The 25,662-nt window shown below is 30.6% G+C and overlaps 1 protein-coding gene across 1 annotated transcript; it reads right to left on the bottom strand.

The window, feature by feature from the left end:
- Nucleotides 1–26: 26 nt before the first annotated feature.
- LOC111638808 (biogenesis of lysosome-related organelles complex 1 subunit 6-like) lies at nucleotides 27–23,768 on the bottom strand. The gene is made up of 6 exons (XM_023384560.1): nucleotides 23,642–23,768; nucleotides 11,629–11,837; nucleotides 9,705–9,810; nucleotides 9,534–9,621; nucleotides 4,531–4,617; nucleotides 27–457 (listed from the first exon to the last, which is right to left on the bottom strand). The coding sequence occupies exons 2-6, from the start codon at nucleotides 11,822–11,824 to the stop codon at nucleotides 338–340; spliced, it is 597 nt and encodes a 198-aa protein (XP_023240328.1). The 5' UTR covers nucleotides 11,825–11,837; nucleotides 23,642–23,768; the 3' UTR covers nucleotides 27–337.
- Between the last annotated feature and the right edge of the window lie 1,894 nt (nucleotides 23,769–25,662).

Below are 25,662 nucleotides of genomic sequence, written 5' to 3' on the forward strand. Positions count from 1 at the left end.
AATAATAAAAATAGATTAAGGTTACTCGATTGTTTTATTGAATACTTCAAATTACATTGTCACATTAACAATAAATTTAATAAGTTAGAAATATAATTGTAACTAGATTACTATGATACATTAGTGGCTTTCAAAATCAAACTGAATATTAGATTATGAATTTTAAAAAATACACATTGAAAGCTGTACATTGTTTATAAAACAAATATCTTATCCAATAAATAATCAATTCAAAATAGTCATTTTATAAAATTATTACACCAATATCTACATAAAAATGTTCTATTAACATTTATAGATGACCGAAGAAATTATTACTACATAGAAATTCATTTATTTATTTATTTGATGCCAATTTGGGTATTAGCTGTTTTTCATATTCTAGCAGGCGTTCCTTTTGTTGTTCTCGCTGCAGTGCCTCTTTTTGTTTTTGCTGTTGTAATTTAAGAGCCCTCTTCTGTTCAACAATAAAAAAAAATTACACAGTTTATAATATGAATAAATTTTAATTTATTGAAAATTAAAAAAAACTTTATACTGTAACAAACACTATTTCAAATAAAATCTTGGATATTACTAGCACTTGCCATGTCTTAGTCATGCTTCCCACTAAACATTGCACAACATTTAAGATTATTATGCATTTCTCAGGAAAGCAATCTATTTGAGCACCCTTTCATATTTTCTTGCTATTCTACATATGGTCAACAATATCTGGCCAGCTCTAAATTTTGCAATTTTTCAATAATAGTATTCCTATTATATTCCAGATTCTACTTTGACAATATGCAGATATGTAAAATTCAAAATGATTAAGATAGCAAAATTTTTATATGCAAAGATTGACTAAAACTAATTTTCAGAAAATAGTACTGGACCAGTCACTTGTGGTTCTATATCCACAATATGTTTTTGGTTAGTACAACTTACTAATATCAAAAAGAATATTTTATTTGCAGTTGTATGCATAAGTCCTTAAAGTCCTCATATTTACTCACAGTATCAATTTTAATCAACTCTAATAAAAGCAGCAGTTGAGTGAAAGAAAAAGGTATGATATTAATATTGAAATGGCAAACCCAAAAGTAATTTATAAAAATCAATAAAAAAATCTTCAGTTTTTATATTTTAAGACAGTCTGTTTAAACTGGAATTGAATAAATGGTGATCAGGAAATGTAAAATGTTGTGTTTTTAAAAAATTATTTTATTGTTTTAATTTATTTAGCATGTACAGTACAACAAATACCTGCTGAGGAGGGACGAAAGAGTCCGAAACGCAATATTATGTGTGTGTCCAGGTATATTAAATAAAACAAATTTCTGATCTGTGAAACTTTGTTGCAGTATCTGTAAAACCAGTGTAATAAGTCCTGATAATAGAAAATATGTACCAGTAGACAAAAATTTATAGTAACTCAAGGACATTGAGGCATATTAATTTGAATAAATGGTGATTCCAATGTTCTAATTTAGTTTTACAACTTAAGATTTATTTTAGTTAAGTTCAGAAATCTCACACAACAAGTAATGATTTAACAAAAATGTTTATTATTACAGCTTAACTATCTGTTGAAAGTGAAGAACCGTTTTGAAGTTTCCATAGTAAATAAAAGCTCTTTAATGATGCCAAACTTAGATTAAGAATAAACCAAACTGTCTTTTAGCATTAAAGTTGTTTACTTGACTATATATACTCAACCTGAAGATGACAGTTTGAAACGTCAAAAGTATTTGTTTTTAATTAAAAACTTGGCAAGTAAACAACTTGCATGCTGAAAGACAGTTTGGTTAATCTGTTGATCATCATCATATTTAGAATTTGCAAAATTGCATTACTAATAAATTATTAGATTCAAAACAGATTATTTTTTAATTTGTAATTTTTTGCTTAGTAAAAATGTAGCTTTGAAAACAATGCATATTTTAAATACTTATAAATATACTTTTAAAATATTCTGTAATAATTACTGGGATTAATTTCTCATTTTAATATTTATTAAAAAAAATTACCTTTAATTTATTAGTTCGTTCATGTAAAACTGACATCTCTTTCTTAATATTTTGAAGTTTCAAATGATAATGCTTTGCTCTTGCAAACTATTAAAATCAAAAAATGTAAACTTAGTAATTATTATAATAAAAATTATTACTGGATTATAATTACACAGAGTTAAAATTTACAATGTTTTAAGATTTTCATTATATGCAAGAAAAAACCAGCAACAAGTTAAGATTTCTTCTATCATTTAATAAATTTTGCAGTCAAAAATTGCAATTTACCAATTTAGAAGTAAAAAAATATATAAAAGTTATTACAGAAATTGCTTTTAGCCCTGGGTATAATTAAAATATCTACAACCATGAGGCAGATAATAGTGAGGGCTTATCACACCAATGATAAAGGGCACAGACACTCTGGAATCAAAGTAAAAACATGTAATAAAACAATTTAATAAAAAAGAGGGTGTACAATAAGATGATTACATAAGTATGGAAACCAAAAAACCCAAAACGCATTTTGGACTATTCTCCAATAGAAAATAGTTCCTCATCAGTTGGTATTAACTAAAAGGTTTTAGTATATTTAAAAATTATAAGGTGAAAAAAATATACTAAAACCTTTTAGTTAATACCAACTATTTTCTATTGGAGAATAGTCCAAAATGCATTTTGGGTTTTTTGGTTTCCATACTTATGTAATAATCTTATTATACACCCTCTTTATTAAATTGTTTCATTACACGTTTTACTTTGATTCCAGAATGTCTGTGCCCTTTATCATTGGTGTGATAAGTCCTTACTATTATCTGCCTCATATTTATAGATACAGGTAGCCCTCAGTTTATGCCGCAGTTCCATTCCTGCAAAAGCTGGCGCAAATCGAATCGGTGTAAAATGAACCCATAATTACACTGAGGTATAGGGTTAGGTTCATAAGTAAAAAATATGCAAATAATTTTGTTTGTTAATACAATATAATACAAACTTTTAAAATGTNCACAGTTTATAATATGAATAAATTTTAATTTATTGAAAATTAAAAAAAACTTTATACTGTAACAAACACTATTTCAAATAAAATCTTGGATATTACTAGCACTTGCCATGTCTTAGTCATGCTTCCCACTAAACATTGCACAACATTTAAGATTATTATGCATTTCTCAGGAAAGCAATCTATTTGAGCACCCTTTCATATTTTCTTGCTATTCTACATATGGTCAACAATATCTGGCCAACTCTAAATTTTGCAATTTTTCAATAATAGTATTCCTATTATATTCCAGATTCTACTTTGACAATATGCAGATATGTAAAATTCAAAATGATTAAGATAGCAAAATTTTTATATGCAAAGATTGACTAAAACTAATTTTCAGAAAATAGTACTGGACCAGTCACTTGTGGTTCTATATCCACAATATGTTTTTGGTTAGTACAACTTACTAATATCAAAAAGAATATTTTATTTGCAGTTGTATGCATAAGTCCTTAAAGTCCTCATATTTACTCACAGTATCAATTTTAATCAACTCTAATAAAAGCAGCAGTTGAGTGAAAGAAAAAGGTATGATATTAATATGAAATGGCAAACCCAAAAGTAATTTATAAAAATCAATAAAAAAATCTTCAGTTTTTATATTTTAAGACAGTCTGTTTAAACTGGAATTGAATAAATGGTGATCAGGAAATGTAAAATGTTGTGTTTTTAAAAAATTATTTTATTGTTTTAATTTATTTAGCATGTACAGTACAACAAATACCTGCTGAGGAGGGACGAAAGAGTCCGAAACGCAATATTATGTGTGTGTCCAGGTATATTAAATAAAACAAATTTCTGATCTGTGAAACTTTGTTGCAGTATCTGTAAAACCAGTGTAATAAGTCCTGATAATAGAAAATATGTACCAGTAGACAAAAATTTATAGTAACTCAAGGACATTGAGGCATATTAATTTGAATAAATGGTGATTCCAATGTTCTAATTTAGTTTTACAACTTAAGATTTATTTTAGTTAAGTTCAGAAATCTCACACAACAAGTAATGATTTAACAAAAATGTTTATTATTACAGCTTAACTATCTGTTGAAAGTGAAGAACCGTTTTGAAGTTTCCATAGTAAATAAAAGCTCTTTAATGATGCCAAACTTAGATTAAGAATAAACCAAACTGTCTTTTAGCATTAAAGTTGTTTACTTGACTATATATACTCAACCTGAAGATGACAGTTTGAAACGTCAAAAGTATTTGTTTTTAATTAAAAACTTGGCAAGTAAACAACTTGCATGCTGAAAGACAGTTTGGTTAATCTGTTGATCATCATCATATTTAGAATTTGCAAAATTGCATTACTAATAAATTATTAGATTCAAAACAGATTATTTTTTAATTTGTAATTTTTTGCTTAGTAAAAATGTAGCTTTGAAAACAATGCATATTTTAAATACTTATAAATATACTTTTAAAATATTCTGTAATAATTACTGGGATTAATTTCTCATTTTAATATTTATTAAAAAAAATTACCTTTAATTTATTAGTTCGTTCATGTAAAACTGACATCTCTTTCTTAATATTTTGAAGTTTCAAATGATAATGCTTTGCTCTTGCAAACTATTAAAATCAAAAAATGTAAACTTAGTAATTATTATAATAAAAATTATTACTGGATTATAATTACACAGAGTTAAAATTTACAATGTTTTAAGATTTTCATTATATGCAAGAAAAAACCAGCAACAAGTTAAGATTTCTTCTATCATTTAATAAATTTTGCAGTCAAAAATTGCAATTTACCAATTTAGAAGTAAAAAAATATATAAAAGTTATTACAGAAATTGCTTTTAGCCCTGGGTATAATTAAAATATCTACAACCATGAGGCAGATAATAGTGAGGGCTTATCACACCAATGATAAAGGGCACAGACACTCTGGAATCAAAGTAAAAACATGTAATAAAACAATTTAATAAAAAAGAGGGTGTACAATAAGATGATTACATAAGTATGGAAACCAAAAAACCCAAAACGCATTTTGGACTATTCTCCAATAGAAAATAGTTCCTCATCAGTTGGTATTAACTAAAAGGTTTTAGTATATTTAAAAATTATAAGGTGAAAAAAATATACTAAAACCTTTTAGTTAATACCAACTATTTTCTATTGGAGAATAGTCCAAAATGCATTTTGGGTTTTTTGGTTTCCATACTTATGTAATAATCTTATTATACACCCTCTTTATTAAATTGTTTTATTACACGTTTTACTTTGATTCCAGAATGTCTGTGCCCTTTATCATTGGTGTGATAAGTCCTTACTATTATCTGCCTCATATTTATAGATACAGGTAGCCCTCAGTTTATGCCGCAGTTCCATTCCTGCAAAAGCTGGCGCAAATCGAATCGGTGTAAAATGAACCCATAATTACACTGAGGTATAGGGTTAGGTTCATAAGTAAAAAATATGCAAATAATTTTGTTTGTTAATACAATATAATACAAACTTTTAAAATGTATTTTATTTGTATTTAAATTTATCATAAAATAAAGTGAAATGTTTTTATTAAAAAGTTTGTTTCGATCTCTTACATTTTTTGGAAAAGTATCCATCTTTAATTGTTTACATTTTTGTTTTCTTTCATTGAGAATTTCAGAATATGGTCGAATGGATGCGATGATGCTCCTTTTTACATTTGAACTTCACTCCCAATCATTGTCTAACTCACAAAGTTCATCTGCTAAACTTTACATAGTTGAAAGGATACATTAACCCAACAGAGCTACAGACGAGCGGAGACACTTATTGGTCGACCACTGGTTGCCGTAGTGCATATATAAGGTCGGTTTGAGTGAGAAAATTCAAAGTGGCTAAAGAGAGAGAGATATCATCTGACTGACAAGAAGTAGATTTGTCTCACAAACGATAGTTTGTGATCGCTGGAAGTGCTACTGGGTCATAAAGTGTTTTCCTGAATGAACTGATATGGGATACATTCATTGGAGCTATGGATTAGGACACCATTTTTTGGACTATTAAGTTTGATAACTTGACTCGTGGGTACCTAAACATTTAGTATTTTAATATTGATTTAATGCAAATGTATACATACCCAATAATATTAAACAGAAAAAAAATATATTCAATAAAAATCTTTGTTTTAACAAAAGGTACAGTGTCAGGGCTTGGTAAATACGTCAACACAAATGAAAAATCAGTCTGGCGTGGGGAATTACATTGTGAAATGGAGAATTGCGCAGCGGCATTATTGTGAATCGGCGTAAATTGAACCGGCATAAACAGAGGGCTACCTTTATTATATTTTAATTATATTTTTATTCATTCTAAAATGTTAACACAATATATTTAATAAAATTTGAATAGAAACTAATGAATATTTCATAATTATTGAAGAGTATTTTTAAAATACTCAATTTTGTAATATTAATATAGACACATTAAAAATTTTGCACGTTTATTCTCCACTACTAAGGGGTAGCACCATACCTGACTATTCCACTGTTGAAAGGATATGATTGTAAAAAGTACAGGTAACCCCATATAACAAGGGAGTTACGTTCCAAAAAATTGCCATATTATGCAAATCTGTTATACAAAACAAAGAACTAGTGCGAAAAGAGGGGTTAGGTTCCAAAAATTAAAAAACATTGTTAAATCCTTATTTAAATTGGATTTATTATTCATTTTTTTTCATAGGTAAAATACTTATTATTTAAGTAAATATTTTACCAGAGGATTATTCATCCTATATGATCTCAGAATGAGCATCATCAACTAGTAACAGTTTTTGGATGCGTTCGTTAATAGCAGTTGCTCTGCAACAGGAGTGCACTGCTATTTGTAGGCATTTAGGAACGGCGGTGTAAGAAAGATGGCGGCGCCTGCACTATCGATAATATCGTGATGGAGGAATCTATAATTCTAAAATGAGCTTTTAGAGACAAAAGAAGGGTCCCAATTTAAAATTTAATCATTAAATGGATTATTGTTGAAAGAGCATTCAAAGTAGCCACGAAAACAATTAGAATGCTCACACGGAGGTATAAAAGAATGCACCCTTTATTACATTTCATGTATGAGAGTTTTTACCAATTCCCGAACCATGTTAGAGTGAACCCATGCTATAGAAGTGCCGTGTTATACAGGGTTACCTGTATTTTTCACGCGTTTCTCATAACTGTTTACAAAATCTTTTTCTGAAATGGTAATGTCTAGTAAAGAAAAGTCTCTTTTTTTTGTTACATAATTCATTTTTTATGTGAAATTTTTTTTCAGTAATTTTTGGCAATATACGTCAAATTCTTTTGGGGATATGTATGTTCCTCACCACTGCCACACGATTGCCCTTGACGAATATATTCGTTGCTCACTGCTGAGTGGATATACAATACACGGTGTCCTGAAAGTCTCCATACAGTGATACAAATCAAGCCCACCAGTGGCCAAATAAAAACCATTGAATACTAGTAGTTGGTCACCATGCAGTGTTCTGAGTTTTCTTCATGTGTAACACCTAAATAGAATCCAGTTTCCACATAGGAAGTCCTGCTAGAAGTTACCCCATTGGCAGATAACCCATGTGTTCCTGTTACCTTACCCCATCAATCCAATGAAATCTTTATTCACAATATATTAAAATATCAGCATTAAGTTATATATATTTGTGAGAACCCAGGCTAGTGCAAATTATTTGATTAAAAGAACCCGATTTTATGAATTAATTTCACCAAACTGGAACAGGAAAAGAAAAATTCCATGTCAGAGATAACATTCAGGAACTTTAGAACTTTTTCCCCATGGACTGTACTACTTCCGTGAGTGACACAGGTTCCGAATGACTACTCATCAAGGGAAGTAAAACCAAAGTCGCAGAATGGAGCAATGGGCCATATCACCAAAATGGGCATTGAAACGTCAAGGGGAAGATTCCAAATAAAAGGGAAAAGGAAAGATGACAAGATGAGAGTTGGCCTGTCAACCTTTTTTTTCGTGTGTTCATCCCTGCCATACTCCACTGCCGATCCCTTCGACCTCCCACAGTTCACCTGACCTTAGCCACCTTTAACAACTGAATACTGATTGAACTGGATTATCCAGGATTCTAGACCCACTCCAATCAGCAAAGACTACACTCCTTCCCTTTGTCAAGACGACCAAGCCAATTCCACTGATCCAGACATTTACTGACGTGTTGAAATTTGTAACCTCTCTCCCCCACATGACTACATTAGATTCTAGACTTTCCCTTTTATGTTTCATTCTTGTAAAGTCATTACATAAAATAAATTATTGTTAATTTTTGTTAAATGCATAGTGAAGTGCGTTATTTCCGGATCTCCCTGTCTAACTTTACCTTCTCCATTTGCCCACATTCATCCCCATATGTAGCCGCTCTCATGCATTCCACAATAATGGGGGAATTGGAGGTTTCTCTGCTCACTAGAAAAACACAGTGGTGTCTGAAGCATAATAGGAGCTGCTTTTTGAACTCTATAAAATTATTAAATTATATGCAATTGAAATGTTATTAAATGAATCATTCAAGTAACTTAACACATTTAAATAATTCAACATATATGGAGATGACTTGCCAATTACACTACTCGCTTCTCTGATCTTCACTTTCAGATCAATTTAGAACAGTGTTTCCCAACATGGGGCCCACGTCCCACATGGGACAATTTGAAAATGGACTCGTCCAGAGTTTAAGTTAACCATATAGCCGTTGTATATGTTAGGGGGAGCATAAGAATTTTAGAAAGACTTAGGTGGGGTATAGCACAAAAAGGTTGGGAAACACTGATTTAGAAGCTATAACCATGCAGGTTATTTGCCACAAATAAAATTTAACAGGGTAGAAACTGAAATTAGCGAAGTTATATTCCGATTAATCATAATACTAATTTGGTTATTAATTTTACAAAATTAACCACTCTGCAGTGATTGATAGATATACCTGTCAAGGGCAATCACTTGGCACTAGAGAACGATGTCTACATCTACAAAAAAATTTTAGCCAAAAATTACAAGTGAAAAAAAAAAATTCACATAAAAAGGAATTATGTGACAATAAAGTTTTTTTTCTTTACTAGATGCAACTGTTTAAAAATTGTTTTTCGAAATGGAAAAATTTTTTGAACAGAAAAATCCAAATGATAAAATTGAATAGTTGAAAATACTATTCAATGTAATTCATTACTATACAAAATGTCAAGAAGTCTGGCATCATAGGAAAAAAAAGAAATTTTCTTTCTTGTTCTACAGGTCAATGTCTGAGCAAAAAAAACAAAAAAATTTTATTCTTATGTCATCTGATTTAATTTTTGTACTGAATTCATTTGAATTCATGTACTGTACTTGTTAACCATGTATTGTAAACAATGGCAAGCATATTGAGTAACTTCTATAACCAAGTTTTTGTTTTACTTTTAGTTTCCTTATGATGCTGAATTTGCTTCATATGCTTTAAAGTAACTTAAATGCAATTATTTTTCTGCTTTAAGATCACTTACTAGATCATCCAAATGGTACAAGTTGGTGCATTCTGTAAATCTTGTATTTTCTTGCTGAATAGTTTCAATTAAAATACTCTGATTTCTCCTATAATTTTAATATTAAAAGTATCAGTATTTACATATAAGTTATGACAGAATACAATACAGTATATAATAATATATACTTACGTAAGCTCTGTTAAATTACTAGCTGTATTTTGCAAATTATCTACATAAATAGATAATAATCCTGAAGAGAGTTTATTTATTGCATCTTTATCCAATGATATTTCATCTGTAACAAAATTCTTTTATAGAATTATATAAAGAAATTAATACATTTCTTAATTATATGTACACATTAAATATTGTTTACATTTAGTTTGTAAATCATACCATTTTTATAACAAATTTATATCTTTATACTCTTGATATTTCAGGGAGACAAGTATATTTATAAAAAAAAATACATTTGTTTGCTTTAATACTGCACTTTGTTTCTATTAAAACATCAGAAGTATCAAGTTTGTTTACAGGAAATTTCAAAAAAGTTTAAAATCTGGAGAAATGATTAATGCAAGATTTCAGTATGAACAACTAAACTGTCTAAACACTGCAATCACTAAAATCATCATGCAATAGCCAACAGAAGCCATTATAATTTGATAATGTTAGACTGTACTGTAATGCAAAATTCTGGGAAAGAAGAGAAGTTGCCTGGGAAACAACTCTGCAATCACCAAATTCCAGATATCTTATCAAATCTGACAGAAATATTATTGCATGTCTTTAAAACAATTATTTTGCTTTATCAATTTTTATTATAAATGGAATAAATCATTGGAGACTAAATTAATAAATGAAAGTAAGAAAAAAAAAGTTTATATGAAAAAAAATAGGCCAGTATTAGAGAAACTGCCTAGATTAATACCTTCAACTATCATTTTAATTTCCTGCTTAGAAAAACAGAAATTTAAATGACAGTTGTGGGCAATTATTTAAAAATAGGTTTACATTATGAAATAATGCAAGGGGCAAGGAGCAGGCACATAAGACATTAAGACAAATGTGAGATCCACAATTTTATTAATAAAAAATTTTAATTATTTTACTTCTGTTCATATAACGGAAAGAAAAAACGATTGTAGCCTGGAATGTGCAAACCTTCCGGTCATAACTTATCAGCATTCTATTGTTCTCACATAGTTTGCAGCTTGACTTGCTCGAAGTTTATAGTTAGCATCCAAATTTTGTCACTTGTTTTAGATCCCTGGAACACCTATAACCTTTATCTCATATAACATCCGAACACATGACCAACTTTCCCAGCAAAAAGCTATAAAAGACGTTTCCTACCCCCTCTCGGGGAAGTCTCTGAACGAAAGCTGGACTGACGACATCAAGTTTTGTCTCTGAACCGAGAAAATTCCAATCCTCTAACAACAATCCTCGTCCGATGCCACAGTCGCGAATTTTTATATATGTACTAAATTGTGGATTTCCCTAAACTCATCATTTGTTGGATGAGTATGTGCATTATGGAATCTTCATGGAAACCTACAAAGAGGTATGAAAAGGCGTGTAAACTCTAGAGCTGTTAGGTGGTTTAGAGTCCAGATTAGTATCTGTAGTTTTGTCACTTTCGTTTATTTTAATAAATTCTTGTTTTATTTGTTAAAATGGTAGACTCCTTTACTCGTATACAGCCTTCACCTTATCGTCGACCCCAAATACACCCCCTCCACTCAAATCGACATTTGAGAGTCCCAACTCTCAGGACCAGTAATAGTAAATTTTAGCCATCTTGACAAGCGAGCAGGTTTAACAACCTGTAGCCCAATCAGGGAGGTGCGACTGACCCCGATGGTTCATACAAACAAGACAAAGATTGACAAATAATTGGTAATTTTTTTTCCAGCCAGTACTATTAGCTGCAATCCACATATAAAAAATTAACAGTAATCTAAGTTTATATAGTGAAAGCAAAAGCATGCATATATATGTGAGCACTGCACTAAACTGGAGAGCTATTATATTTTTAGGGGGTTTGTCACTTCATTGCCCTTCTGCAGCTTTGGTGCTGTTTACACTCACCCTATATCAAATTACTTACCCTTACTGTTCAAATCAAGTTTTTCTTTATCAGATTTATTGATTACTTCAGGAAGAGAATCCCTTTTTTTCTCAAGATTACAAGCATTGTTTAATTCTTCTGACAATTTTTCTTTTACTTCTTCATTTTGTTCAATAACATCCGTTTTATTTTTACAAATAATAGTAGGGGAATTGAAATCTTCAGAACTGTTCATTTCTCACCTTCCTCTAGTAAATAAAATAAGTTAAATATAAGAATATATACATTATCTATATCCTCAATCTTGTTTTAATATAACTATAAAATTATTATACTTGAATGCAAATCAAATGTTAAATATAATAATGATTATATGTTGTAATAAATATCACTTTTTAAATTCAAAAACTACTAGTAATAGTTGTTAATAATTTGACTTTGTACAATAGATTTTTCAATACAGTTTGATACAATAGAGTAAGATTGTTCTATAAAGCAGTCTTAAAAAGTAAAATTAAATAGTAAAGTCATAGGAAAAATAAACTAAAAATTTATGGCTGTACTTGACATCTCTGATAGACTAATATAGGCATTTTTGGCTCTCATATCTCACTATTTAGAATTTTAAAAATTGTCAACACCCAACATAATCTGTATTAACTTAGAATGTCATCATTTTCAATATCTTTCAATAAAATGCCAAAGTACCTTGAAACTTCCAAAACAGTTTAGATAATACAGAATAAAATGTATTGTCTTACATCTTAAATGGTTTGATTAATTCTATTCAAATTTTGCACTTATGACTTCTGTAAAAATGATTAAAAAGTCAGTTTTTCAATGTAGTTTTTCAATTATTTTACAGGATCAGTTTTTCATTTAGATTCTTGGATCTGTGGCATGTTCTCTCCTTATATCTATATAAATAACTAACAGTCAAAATGTTTGTTGCTGCATCACAGGAAAACATCTGAATGTATTTTAATCAAACTTCATATTTTGATTAATGTCCGGACCCGAGTTAACTCGGGCAGGTTACATAGCGTTACAGAAAACGCGGTACTTTCGCCTCCCACAAAATTTTTTTTATTTTTTGGAATGTTTTTTAAGTTCCAAATTTTTTCAAAAATTTTTACCCGCGCAAAAAAATTTTATCGCGATTTTAATGAACGTTTAATGGCGCGCGATTAACGCTTAATTGTTTTTTAATACGATTTTTTTATCAAATTTAATTAATAGTTTTAAAGTTGTAATGCACGGATTTGACCTCGGTAAAGTTATTTAAAGCTACTTTCTGATATCAAAAACGACCTCCAATAGTTTTTAAATTTTTTAAATTAATATATTTTATTATATATAAGTTTAATTAAATCGGGGGGTCGGAAATTGCAATTAAAATTTTAATTTTTTAATAATATTTAAAAATATACCGCCAGCTAGTGCCTACTTTAAACCGTTGTCCTCCCAAGACGTCTATGAGAATGTCCCGGGAAATCCAACACCAGATGTTCTGGAGGTCATCCAGCTGTGTAAACAATGACTCAGTGTCAAGTTTCGCAGAAAGGCTAGACAATGGAAAATAAAGTTTGAAGCTTTTTCTTCAAAATTAATGCATTTCTTTCGTTTTTTTCAGTTTTAAGTATTTTTTATGTTTAATTAAAAATTCCTTTAAAAAAATTCGTACGGAAAATGGTTAATTCAGTTTTTCAATTCTTTAATCAGTTTTTCAGCATACAAATCATGCTTAAAATCTTAATATTTTTGATAAAAATCTAAAGCAGCTAACTTCACTAAACTTTCAAAGCTGAAATAAAAGCATCTGTTGACTTTGAAAAATTACATTTTTACCAAGTTGTTCTAGCCAATTTAAAATAATTGGCTAGAATTTTACTCCAACTTTTAAATATTTAAACTAAAAACAGTAAAGCCGCTGTTAAGTTTACTTAGTTCTAAAAGAAATTCAGTCTCTTAAAGCACTTTCAACACAAATTTAAATCCATTCCAAAATTTTTAATACTCTAAATTTGATTTTCCAAAGCTTTTTAACTTGAATCTTAAATTCAAAAGTATTCAAAACTTAATAACTAGCATTTGTTTTGATTGCTCTCATTTATTAGAATTGTATTTACAGTTCAACAATTCTGCTTGATATTTTTTGCATCTTATGTCTTTTCAGATATATAATGAGATTATTGTTGTAATGCAGCATCACTTAACTGAAAATATTACCATTGTATTGGAAAAAAAAAAAATTGTATGAAAGTATATTATCAATCTTATTGTTGAAACACTTCATAAAACAGACTTGTTCCAGTTCAAAAATGAATACAAAACTAGAATGAAACAAACTACAGTATATTCAAACTAATAGTTATAAATTTGATGAGGCAAAACTGTCTCAAAAAATATTTAATCTTGATTAAAATCGTCAGACTAAATATTTTTTCATTTCTACATTTGTTTGGATTATTATTTAATTCACTATAAAAAAATTTATATTTCTTTGTTTTCTTGTTCTTGCCATTTTCTTCTTGTAATCATAAGATTACAATTGCAGAAAGAATACTTGTATTTAGGACTGACATATTATGTCAATCCTAAGTATGTACATTGATTAATTTGTAGTGAGTAATTAAAACTGAATTCATACTACCAAATTTTGAATTTTTCAATCCATTCGTAGACACACTGTTGCAACAAGACACTGTTCCTGTATTGTGCCGAAAGTCTTTGAACTGGAAGTTATTTTCAACTGCATAATATGCAGTTCAAAATAACAACTTAAGTCACAGCTTTTAGATACAGTAAACAGTCAATTTTAGTCAACTAATTACTTTAAAGCAAGGATTAGTAACAAACAGGTAGTCTAAGCTACAATATAAGATAAACTTCATCCTAAAATCAGCTTAAGGAAATCTTAGGTCAATGAATATTTGTTAGTCTGATTGTTTTCCTATTTGATCTTATATGAAGGTAGGTCAAAAATTATCCACAATGTTGACATAACTCTTCTTACATTGTTCATGCTAACCTCTGTCCTCGTTTATTTTATTGTTATACTGTGGTGGTCCTGCTATGGAATTTCGATCCTAATTCCTCCATTTGTCTTCCTTTTATTGCAGATAGATCATGGGCATTCCATTAGAAGTTTGCACCAAAGAGGAACAATGAGCAGGGGTCCAGTTTTTGTGGTTGGAAGGTGTATCAGGGGCTGCAATCCATCAGAGACTTTTGGCACAATATGGTAACAGTGTCTTGCCACAACAGAGTGTTTAGAAATGGATTGAAAAATTCAAAAATGGTTGCACAAGTGTTAAGCACGAGGAAGGACCATGTCACATGCAACATTGAGCATGCACGTGACATGGTTCTGCCTATGAAATCATCCATAACAGACTTGGGTTTCATAAAGTCTGCACAAGATGGGTCCCAAAACAACTCTTAGGTGTTGCATAAACACTTTGACATCTGCCAAAAACATTTGGATCACTACAGTAATGAAGGTGACAGCTTCTTAGAATCATCTCCGGTGACGAAACCTGGATCCACCATTACGAGCTGGAGAGTAAACAGCAGAGTATGGAATGGAAACATCCATAATTGCCCAGCAAGAAAAAGTTCAAAACCCAACCATCTGCAGGAAAACTGATGCTTACCATTTTTTGGGATGCAAAAGGCCCAGTACTGGAACATTATCAGGAGAGAGGCACAACAATAAACAGTGCATGTTACAGTGATATGCTTACTGACAAGCTAAAGCCTGCAGTTTAAAGCAAACGCTGAGGACTACTGTCGAAAGGTGTTGTGTTGTTGCACAACAATGCCCATCCACAAACTGCTGCCTATGCTGCTGAAACGCTCCAGAAACTCACATTTGAAGGAATGGCTCATCCTCTGTTTAGTCCTGAACTTGCCCCTTTGGACTACCACTTGTTTGGTTCACTCAAAGAGGCATTAAGGGGCCGTCAATTCATATCGGACCAAGAAGTGAAGGACGCAGTGCATGCGTGGCTCACTGCTCAGCTGAAAACCTTTTCTGAGGGCATCAGGAAGCTTGTGCAACAATGGACCAAGTGCATTGAAAAGCAAGGGGACTATATTGAAAAATGATCTTAAGTTCAGTTTCCTATTTGTATTGCAATAAAAGTTATAGCTACATTGCAGATAATTTTTGACATACCCTCGTATACAAAAATCTTAAATTAGAGCATATGGTAACTTAGTAATATTTTTGAAAAATTTTTTATTCTAAAAATCATAAATTTTACATTAAAGCAATTTTTCACGTTTTTAAAAATTTTTTATACAATTTCAAGATTTTACCTTTAATTTCTTTCTATAAGATGAATATTAGGATTTATTATTTTTTTTTTTTGAAAAATTATAAAGTTCTGTTTTTAATAGTACAATAAATCCATGGAAAGTGAAAGCAAATTTAATCAATTCTGTATATGTCTGGAACAAACAAAGATGACAACAGATCTTAATAGCATAACAGATAATGTACCTGCCTAATCTGTAGAGGGTTATAGATTCAAATTCCACTGTGGAGCAATCTTTTTTGTAGAACTTTCTTAAAATTAAAACAAGATATGCTCATAATTTTAAGTGCCTCAGAGATATGAATATAATTGAAAAGTGCTATTTGTTATTTTTAACACTTGTGTTATTCTTAAAAAACCCTCAAATCTTATTTTTATTTTTGTGTCATTTGATTTGGTTTAATGTTGCAGACTTAATAAATTATATTATTAATTAATTTAAAATATACTTTTGGCATTATATATACTAGTAGTGGGAAAAAAGGGTTCAATTTTTTCACAGCAATCATACAAAACCAAACCCACTATATTAGTGAGTCATGTCTGTAGATTTTAAATCAAAAAATGATAATTTTCATATATATCAGCTTATTAAAAATATTTTGCAGCTCTTAAATTTTAAGAAAATTTAAAACATACTATTAATAAGTAACAAAATGTTAAAAAATTTCTGTAATAAATGCTATAGTTAAACATTTAAAGAATGTTTAACCTCACATTTTTACAGTATTAGTGACTAGCTGTGTTACCTGTCACTGATGGGAGATACTCATTTTAGCTAAGTAAATATAATTTCAAGAAATAAGTATCTTCAGAAAATTGTTTGTTACAGATTCATAATGTATTATGAATCTAATATGTAAATTCCTATTAAAAGATGTGGCATATTTTCTAGATAAACTTAAACTTATTGAATAACCTTCTGATGTACAACATTTTATTTTTTATCATCAGAGGTACAAATGAACAGATTTGCAACTAACAACATGAACATGCAACAGAATTGGCCATGTGAAAAGCAACTGCATCTGAGGTCAAGTCCTGCAACTCTCAGGCTTTGGCCTTGAGTTGTTAATGTTCATTGCAAAGCTAGACTGACTGGAAATTGTAGACGTTTAAATTCAAACGGGTAGTTTGTTGGGATTAATGGCATGCTATTAAATGATATATCTGTTCTTGAATTTTGAATACTGGCATGAAATTTCTTTCAATTATTTCAGTGGCACCAAAACCTGTCATTTAGAAGGCATTATTGTAAGCCCTAATGTACTTTAAGAAATGAGACTCATCCTGACACTAAACATTTAATAGTGATAGAAGTGGTTCAGGAGGACAAGATTATCATCCAATTTAACTTTGCCAGAAGAGCAGCATATCCTGTAATTCATTCTTCCATATCAGAGCACTGCAGTACCCACATACTTTATCCATAGACACAATATTAGCTGATGATGAATAGTTTAAAAGTGTGTCATAAATGAAGGCACTTCAGAGTTTTTTGCACCAAGGAATCATAGTACTCCTAGACAGACAAATCCATTACAGTTTAATTTAATTAATGTAGATTTTGAGATGTGTATCTATAAACCATTTCTTGGACCGACAGATTCAAAACATGAAGTTTGGTTAAAATAATTCAGGTGTTTTCCTGTGATGCAGCAACAAACATTTTGACTGCTAGTTATTTATATAGATATAAGGAGGAAAACATGCCACAGATCCAAGAATCTAAATCTTATCTACTGAAGAAATTAACACTGATTTTACTTCTAGCAACTTAGCACTATACTGATTCATAAATCAGCACATGCCTTAATAACTCAGGACAATTTAAATGAAACTTAGCTCATGTTTTTAATGATCTTTAAAACAAACAGCCTTTTTAACGACCAAACACATTAGCTGAAAAGTTTGTATCATCAGGCTGTTAAATAATGAAAAAATGGAACATTTGATTCAATCAAATATTCCATTGTTCCATTATTTAATCAAATATATTAATTAACATCATATTATAATCATTTGATGTTTGAATGTTTACATGAAGACATTGTTCCTTTATTTTAACAAGCTGACTATGGCCTTTGAAAAGGCCAAAAACATTAGCTAAATTTCAATGAAAGCATCCGAGATATTGAGACACATGCTGATTTATACAAGTTTACTAGAAAAGTGCAGAAGTTAGCAAGAGATCAGGGGCAGATCAACATGGGGATCTAGGGCTTAAGCCCTATTAGTCCCTAAGTGTCAATGGCCCACAAAAATTGAATTATCATAAATTTTTTACTTTTTCATTAACAATGAGCACTTGTGGCTGTACGCCTCTTTATTCTGTATAGTTTTAAGTTTAATTTATATTCTATTTCTGTAAATTTATCCTTCCTTCCAATTTTCTTTGTTCCTTTGTCTCGAACTTCCAAGAAATGAGACTTACCCCTAGCCCACCAGGAGGTAGGGAAGAAAACAATAGAGAGCGACAAAGCTGGAGGGAAAAGAGACAGTCCAGTGGACATTCTTGGGCCAGACACAAAAGGACATGTGGCAGCAAGGCTCGTGAGTTGGAAATTGGCAAGTGCTACAGAAGAGGGCCTTAAGGAGTAGATTGAGAAGAGAATCCAATCAATAGATCTGGAAGCAAACCCTAAGAAAGCCATTTTAAAAGAGGAGAATGGTACAAGCATTGGAAGTCAAGACAAGGAACTGCGTAGAATCTTCGCCGAAAAATTCAGTACCCATCTGTCCTTATGATCCTTCTTACTTTCCTTTCTATTAGACTTAAGTTCGATTAAGATTTGCCTGCATTAGTTAAGTACTATTGTCGGGCAGTAGTTTTAATGGGACTTAACTACACGGATTACTGTTACAATATGAACACCAAGGATAATTGGAAGTGTGTAAAGGAACAGCGGGAATCCATAAAGAATTTGTATATATTTATCTTTGTCACAAAATTAAATTCATTTTAATTGATTAACACATGAGCATGTTTTCTTTTCGCGTTTACCTCTTACACACTTATTGTATAGTAAAAAATAGTTATTAATAATATAATAATTTATAGTATAGTATTACTTGTTTTATTGTAATCAATGTAAAGATCTTTAATATAACAAAAAATGGGGCCCCATTGGACTTCAATAAGCCATAGGCCCCAAAAAACCTAGATCTGCTCCTGCATGACATTCACATTTGTGAGCTAGCCTCTCTCAGGTATACAGAAGATGCACATGAAAGTAGAAACAAATAAATCACAATAGTTGGCTGCAGCTATCACATGATTTTGGCATTACCACATCTCTCCAGCAGGTGCACTAGGTACTGTACTTCCAGATATCACAGATGTTTAATTACAGATCATGTTTGACCAAAAATAATCCATTTTCTGTACAAATAAAGCCTTCTTAAATTAACAATATCTTAGAATTATTATTATTTAACAAAACAAAAAAAAAGACAGTTGATCTCAATTCATAATCATAATTTAACTAAGCAACTTTGAAGTCATATAATTCAAAATCAGCAAATTCAAATTCCTCCAAATTTAATTTTATAACTACATCACCAAATCGTATAACTCACATGCTTGGAATATTTACTATTTACCTCCCAAGTCACATATGAGCTGACACATGGGAATGTGTGAGACCACAGGTAGTTTCTTTCATGAAAATTTGAAAAACTCAAAAGTTAATATTTTCCTAACTTTGAATCTGAAAAAAGCCAATGTATCGTATTTACTCACATATAGGATGAGGTGTGACTTTAAAGATCAAAATAAACAATATTAGATTTATTAATACAATTCTAATTTTATTTAATCAGAAATAAAATATCAAATGCACATAAATGCACACATTGTCCTGCAAAAATTACTGGCATTTTAAACTTCAAGGAAAAATCTTGTAAAATCTATAACAATTTGTTCATGAAAGCTGGACAATTGGGAACATTTTTTGCCAATTCTTAACAGTCGAATTCACTCTTTGTCGATTACAATTATTATTTTGAAATCTGAATTCAGAGAAATTCATCATCTGTTTTCACATGGAGATGAATTAAAACTTATATCAGGCTCCCATGTAATTTTGGAATTCAATTCAAAAGCTTTGTTTTTCACATTGCTATTCATCTTTACTCCTAACAATACACAAGAATGATTCAAACGACCCAGATAAAACACTTTTGTTTTTAAACACCAGAAGGTAAGAATCCAGTAAAAATATGCAAATACACAGTTAAAAAAAAAAAAAAAATTAAATGGACAACTAACTTGGTATTTAGCAGGTAAATATGGTTTCACCAAAATTCCAATATAAAAAACTTTGACTTGGTTGTATATATTTTCTAGTAAAAACATCACACAACCAATGGTAGATGCCAAATTTAATAAGTTTTTAGCTGAAGCAACAGAAGTACTAAGTTGTACTGAAATAGAAATCCACAAAATAACGAAACAGGATTGGACAACATATTATGCATAATTCACTCATAGTATTCAGTTGTTTTAATGTGATTTCATCATATTCAAATGCATCAAAATTGATGAGTGGTCAACTGTTTCTTTTTCTTGTCAATCTTTTTCCCCAGAATGATTGACTGGTTTTCCCCTAGTACTGTGCACTGTTCTTTTGTTCTTGCCAGGTTAATTGCTCCCAAATCCTTCTCTTTCCTCCCCAATTAGTTCCTTCTGTCTCCAGATAGAAATAAACCCAATCATGATGCAAGAAAGGTTGAAATCATGATGTTAATCTGATACTGCATCTCAATCTTGGAAAATGGGATGTTTAAACAAACTCTGAAACTTTTGCTCATATTTCTATAAGTTGTGGTTTCTTGCCTGTCAAAACAATTTTTATTAGGCATCTCACAATAATTTATCGATCAACATTTTTTAGCACCTTAAGTTTGTTGTAATTTTGTCTTCTTCACTAGCACTCTAGCCAAAGTTCTTCTTCCCAATCCGACACACAAACTTAGGTCATCCAACAAATACATCTATTATTTTTAATCTTCACATTGTGTTTATCTTTTGAAATTTTTTTCCCTAGTGGAAAGCTTTTAAACAAAATTTAACGAGAGGGTTTGAATCTATCCAGAATCTCACGCTTATATAACTTAGTATTTAGATTACATAACAGTTCCTTCAGGCTAATATTGGAGAATGGACAGTTTGGTCTGGCTGTAATACATGTAGAAGATAGAACATTTCTTTTGGCAAGATTTTTTGGAATGTGCAGACCAAAAAGGTAAGAAGAGGCACAACTGAAGTGTCTGGACATGGTAACAAAAGAAGTAATTAGAATGAGAAAGAATTCTGAATAACCTAGGGGAGAAAGAAAAATGCAGAAGCCAAGAGGTTGGGGGAAGAGGCACAAATTCACAAGCTATAATTAAGAGAGACTTCATTTAAAAAAGATTATAAAAGTTTTCTATTTTCTTTTGCTTTGTCAAAATAAACAGAACACAAATAATCACAATTTCTGCACCAAAACCTGTTAAACTCGCCTCTGTATTGGGTACATTTTTTTCTAATTAAAATGTCCCATGTGTACACTTGATATTATATTTTAATAATTTCTTGTTCTGTTGTTTGTCTAATAAATAATCTTTGTACTGATTGGTTCTTTTTTTCCTTATTACAATCCAAGTGAAAATCCAAGCCTTTACTTTTTGTTCCTGCATGTGAAAAACAAATTTTCAGTTTGACTATAAATGCCAATAAAGAAATCAAAAATAATGATTATTTTATTTATTTGTTTTTCAATTAACATTTTGATTAATGGAGATAAAATGAAGCAAGTAAAAATATTCAATTATTTGGATACATTAATTATGGAAAACTTAGTCAACCATAGGTTAGCAACAACATGGTTCTCATATAATAAACTGTACAAAATCTGAAATACTAATAAGATCTACAAAAGTTGAAACTAAATTTATTTACCAATATCATAATTCCAAATGCAATTCATGGTTCTGCAACCTGGATAATTATAAACAAGAAGCCAAAAAGCTGGAAGCCTTTGAAATGAAAATGTTTAAGGAAAATAAACAAATAACAAGTGGACTGACAAAAAGACAAGCATACAAGTAAGACTGAAGCTAAAATATTCTGACTCGATCATAAAATTCACAAAAAGTCAATTGCAGTGGTAGAAACATGTGGAAAGATTGACATCCCAAAGACTTTAAATAGCTACACTGTATGCTAGAATTGGCAATAAAGTGAAGGAAGAGGGATACTTGAAAAAGTTTTTGAAGTCATAGGGAACTCAACCTGAAATGGATGCACAAGTATAATATTGATATCACATTAAAAATATTGCTGGGAAAGCCCTATATCTCACAGACTGACTGAATTGTAATTTATGGTTTAATTTTTTACAACAGTTTACAAAATCAGAGAAACATTGAATTTTAATGTTTTAATTTTTTTATTAAATTTATATAGGAAAGACCATAAAAATTAATTACATAATTTGCAATTTAAAAAAATAAAATGGTTTATAAAGCTAATTTAATTATTAGTGAAGGATATTGACAACTAAATTGATTGAAAATGCCAGAATTCCTTGAACCAATAATGCACAAGTTATTACTAATTACCGTATTTGCCTATAAATTCAGATAAAATCAATTCTGAAATATGATTAGATGACAACTTGTTACAAACTAATATGCAAATAATATGGTAATATGTATTATTTAACTTCTTATTAGTAAGAAATTAAGTATATTAAAAAAAAAAACATTAATTTTGCTTGTGAATTTTACAGGATAATCCAGATTTTATGTATTTTAAAGTAGAAAACAAAATCAAAACAGTAAAAAAGTATATTAAAATGCATTTACGGAATTCAAAACTGCCAAACAATTTTCCTTTAGAAAAAAGGAAGTTCAAAATGCCAATATTTCTATTCAGAACAATAAAATTTTCATAGGTTATGTTCCTAATATCTTTTAACAATATACTTTTATTGTTTTATTTTATATTCCAATTATACCAATGCAATAGGATTACTTTAAAGAAGTTTTGTCTAGCTAAGTGAAACAAACAAAAAAAAATTCATAAAACCTGATTTAAGAAATAAACAATTTTTTCTCAAGTCTAAAACAGTGATGTCCCAACTACACCCAGAGCAAGCCCACGAACATATTTAATACAATCACTTATGATAAAAGTAAGTCTACTTTTTGTATATATGGAATATATATGAAATATTTGTATCCACCTATCAATGATTTACATGCAATTTAGCCTGCCAATTGAAAAAAAAAGAAAAAAAATTGTACCACTGGTCTAAAAACAAGCATAATTAAATTTCTCATTAAAATTCAATTATTATTATAATTATTAAATAATTTACTTGTACATTGATATTTAAGAGAGAAATATTGAAAGTCTACAAAGGGTATGAACTGAAAATCATAGTTATCATTTTTATTTCATAAAATTAATCCATATAATTTCCCCTTTCCTATTAAATTTGTATAACTTCACGTACAACAGTGCGGTAATAACTCTCCTTAAATTGTAACGCGTATACATACTTTATTTATACATATAATTATTAAATAAAATAGTTTAAATTTGAACAATATTTAAAAATTATTGATAAAAACATAACAGATCTTTAACCCCCCCCTACATTAATAATTAGACCATAATTAATCTTAATTATTAGGCTTCAGTACTTATAATATTCTGCATAGAAAGAATGATAGCTCACCAGAGCGAATCTTCCAATGATTATCTACATAAGTCCCACAACACGATTTAAATCCTAATTGACGCGAATCGCCATTCTCGCACCTGATCGCCTAATGACGTAATGAAGTCGCGATTTAATCCAATTGGTTGTTCTCGTCATATGACATCGATATTACGTAATGTTGCAATGTACGGATTTTTTACGAACCAAATCTTCTGTTATAAATTTTAAGTTTTTAAAACATAATAATAATAATTAATTAATAATTGTTCAAATTTTAAATAAATTTAGAAGAATTTTAATTTTAAAACATTTGTTTTTTTTTAAATAAATGTAGTCAAATTAAAATGCGTTAATTTAAATATATGAGACTCTTTAAACATAATTTTCCATCCTTTATTTTTAAGATATTAAACTTTTTATTATCGTTTGGCGTTTCGTTTATTTTTGTCGAATTATTTTCTCTATAAAATAGAGGGAAAATATAATAAATAAATAATAATTAATATGGTAGCTTTTTTTAAAACTCTTTTCGCTCTGTAGGCACTAAGAGGGCCTCTTTTAGCAGGTCCATTATGGGTTCGGCCAGGCCCACAATGGAGCCGCTGGTGGTGAGGGACGGGGCCCGACATATCCGAACGGACCACCCCCTGCAAAATTCCTGGGAATTTAACGACCCGTCCGGAATTGAACCAGGGTCCCCCAGAGCGGTAGGAAGCTGTCACCTTGACTGCTCGGCCATCTGGCGTAATATGATGGCTGGATGGCCTAGGGCAGGGGTAGGCGACCCTTGATACGTAGTGCGACAATGAGTTTTTTTTTTCTAGCACATAACCCAAAATTCGTCTTAAAAAAATAAATAAGTATCCAACGTATTTTATGTTCTTCGTGCTTTTTTTTAAATTAGTCGGTTTCTAAATTAAGTATTTGTGCGTATTTTTGATCATTTGAAAAAGGTTTCTCAATGCTTAAATTCCCAAAAATTTCGGTTGGCACGTGAGAAAATTTTGTATCGTAGATTTAGTGATTTTGGCATGCATACTAAAAATGGTTGTCAAATTCTGTTCTAGAACCTAAACCAGGCATGACCAACTTTTTTTTCGGCCGGATGGCCGAGCGGTCAAGGTGGCAGCCTACCGCTTCGACTGAAATAATTAAATCCTAAATATGCGGCCGGATGGCCGAGCGGTCAAGGTGGCAGCCTACCGCTCTGGGGGACCTGGGTTCGAATCCGAACGGGTCGAAAAAATCAGATATGTCGGGCCCCGTCCCTCACCACCCGGCAGCCCCATTGTGGGCCTGGCCGTACCCATAATGGGCTTGCAAAAAGAGGCCCTCTTAGTGCCCACAGGGCGGAAAGAGTAAAAAAAAAAAAAACCAAACTTTTTGAGTCTGCGTGCCATATAGCAAGCATGATTATATTTAAAATGTTTATGCATGCCAAAGTTTTGGACTTTGATTAACGATATTCAAAGAAACGAAACGAATATGCTTTAATTAGAATAAATGTTAAGAAGCTGATTGGAAAACGAATGATTGGGTGATAAACCGAAAGGATGATTGAAAAAGAAAGGTAATAAACCGAAATCGCAGATTACCGTTAGGCGTCAGATGATTTTTCTTACGTGCCACAGGTTCCCCACCTCTGGCCTAGACAGTTAAGACAGTTGGCCTACAACTATGGAACATCCGGAATCGAATCCGGAAGATCGAAAAATCCAAGACGATTGTCGCGGATGTCTGGCCTTTCCTTCACTATCCGGAGCCCCATTGTAGACTTGGCCCAACCCACAATGGGTATGATTAATATTTTATAGTAATTATTAACTAAACAATCATGCGTTTGACTACTACTATAGCGAACTTTCTCGTATCCAATACCAGAACGTGACGCTTCCATAATACTATTTATAATGACGGTGACGTATTTAACAAATGAAGAAATCGAAATAACTTGCCACAATTAAGCGATCAATATCTGATGCTCACTGGTTAATACCCAAGTTGATTCTTACAATAGACAAACTATACCTGGCCAC

The sequence above is a fragment of the Centruroides sculpturatus genome, unplaced genomic scaffold (assembly GCF_000671375.1).
Source record: "Centruroides sculpturatus isolate CEXI.00-Female unplaced genomic scaffold, Cexi_2.0 scaffold948, whole genome shotgun sequence".
NCBI lineage: Eukaryota > Metazoa > Arthropoda > Arachnida > Scorpiones > Buthidae > Centruroides > Centruroides sculpturatus.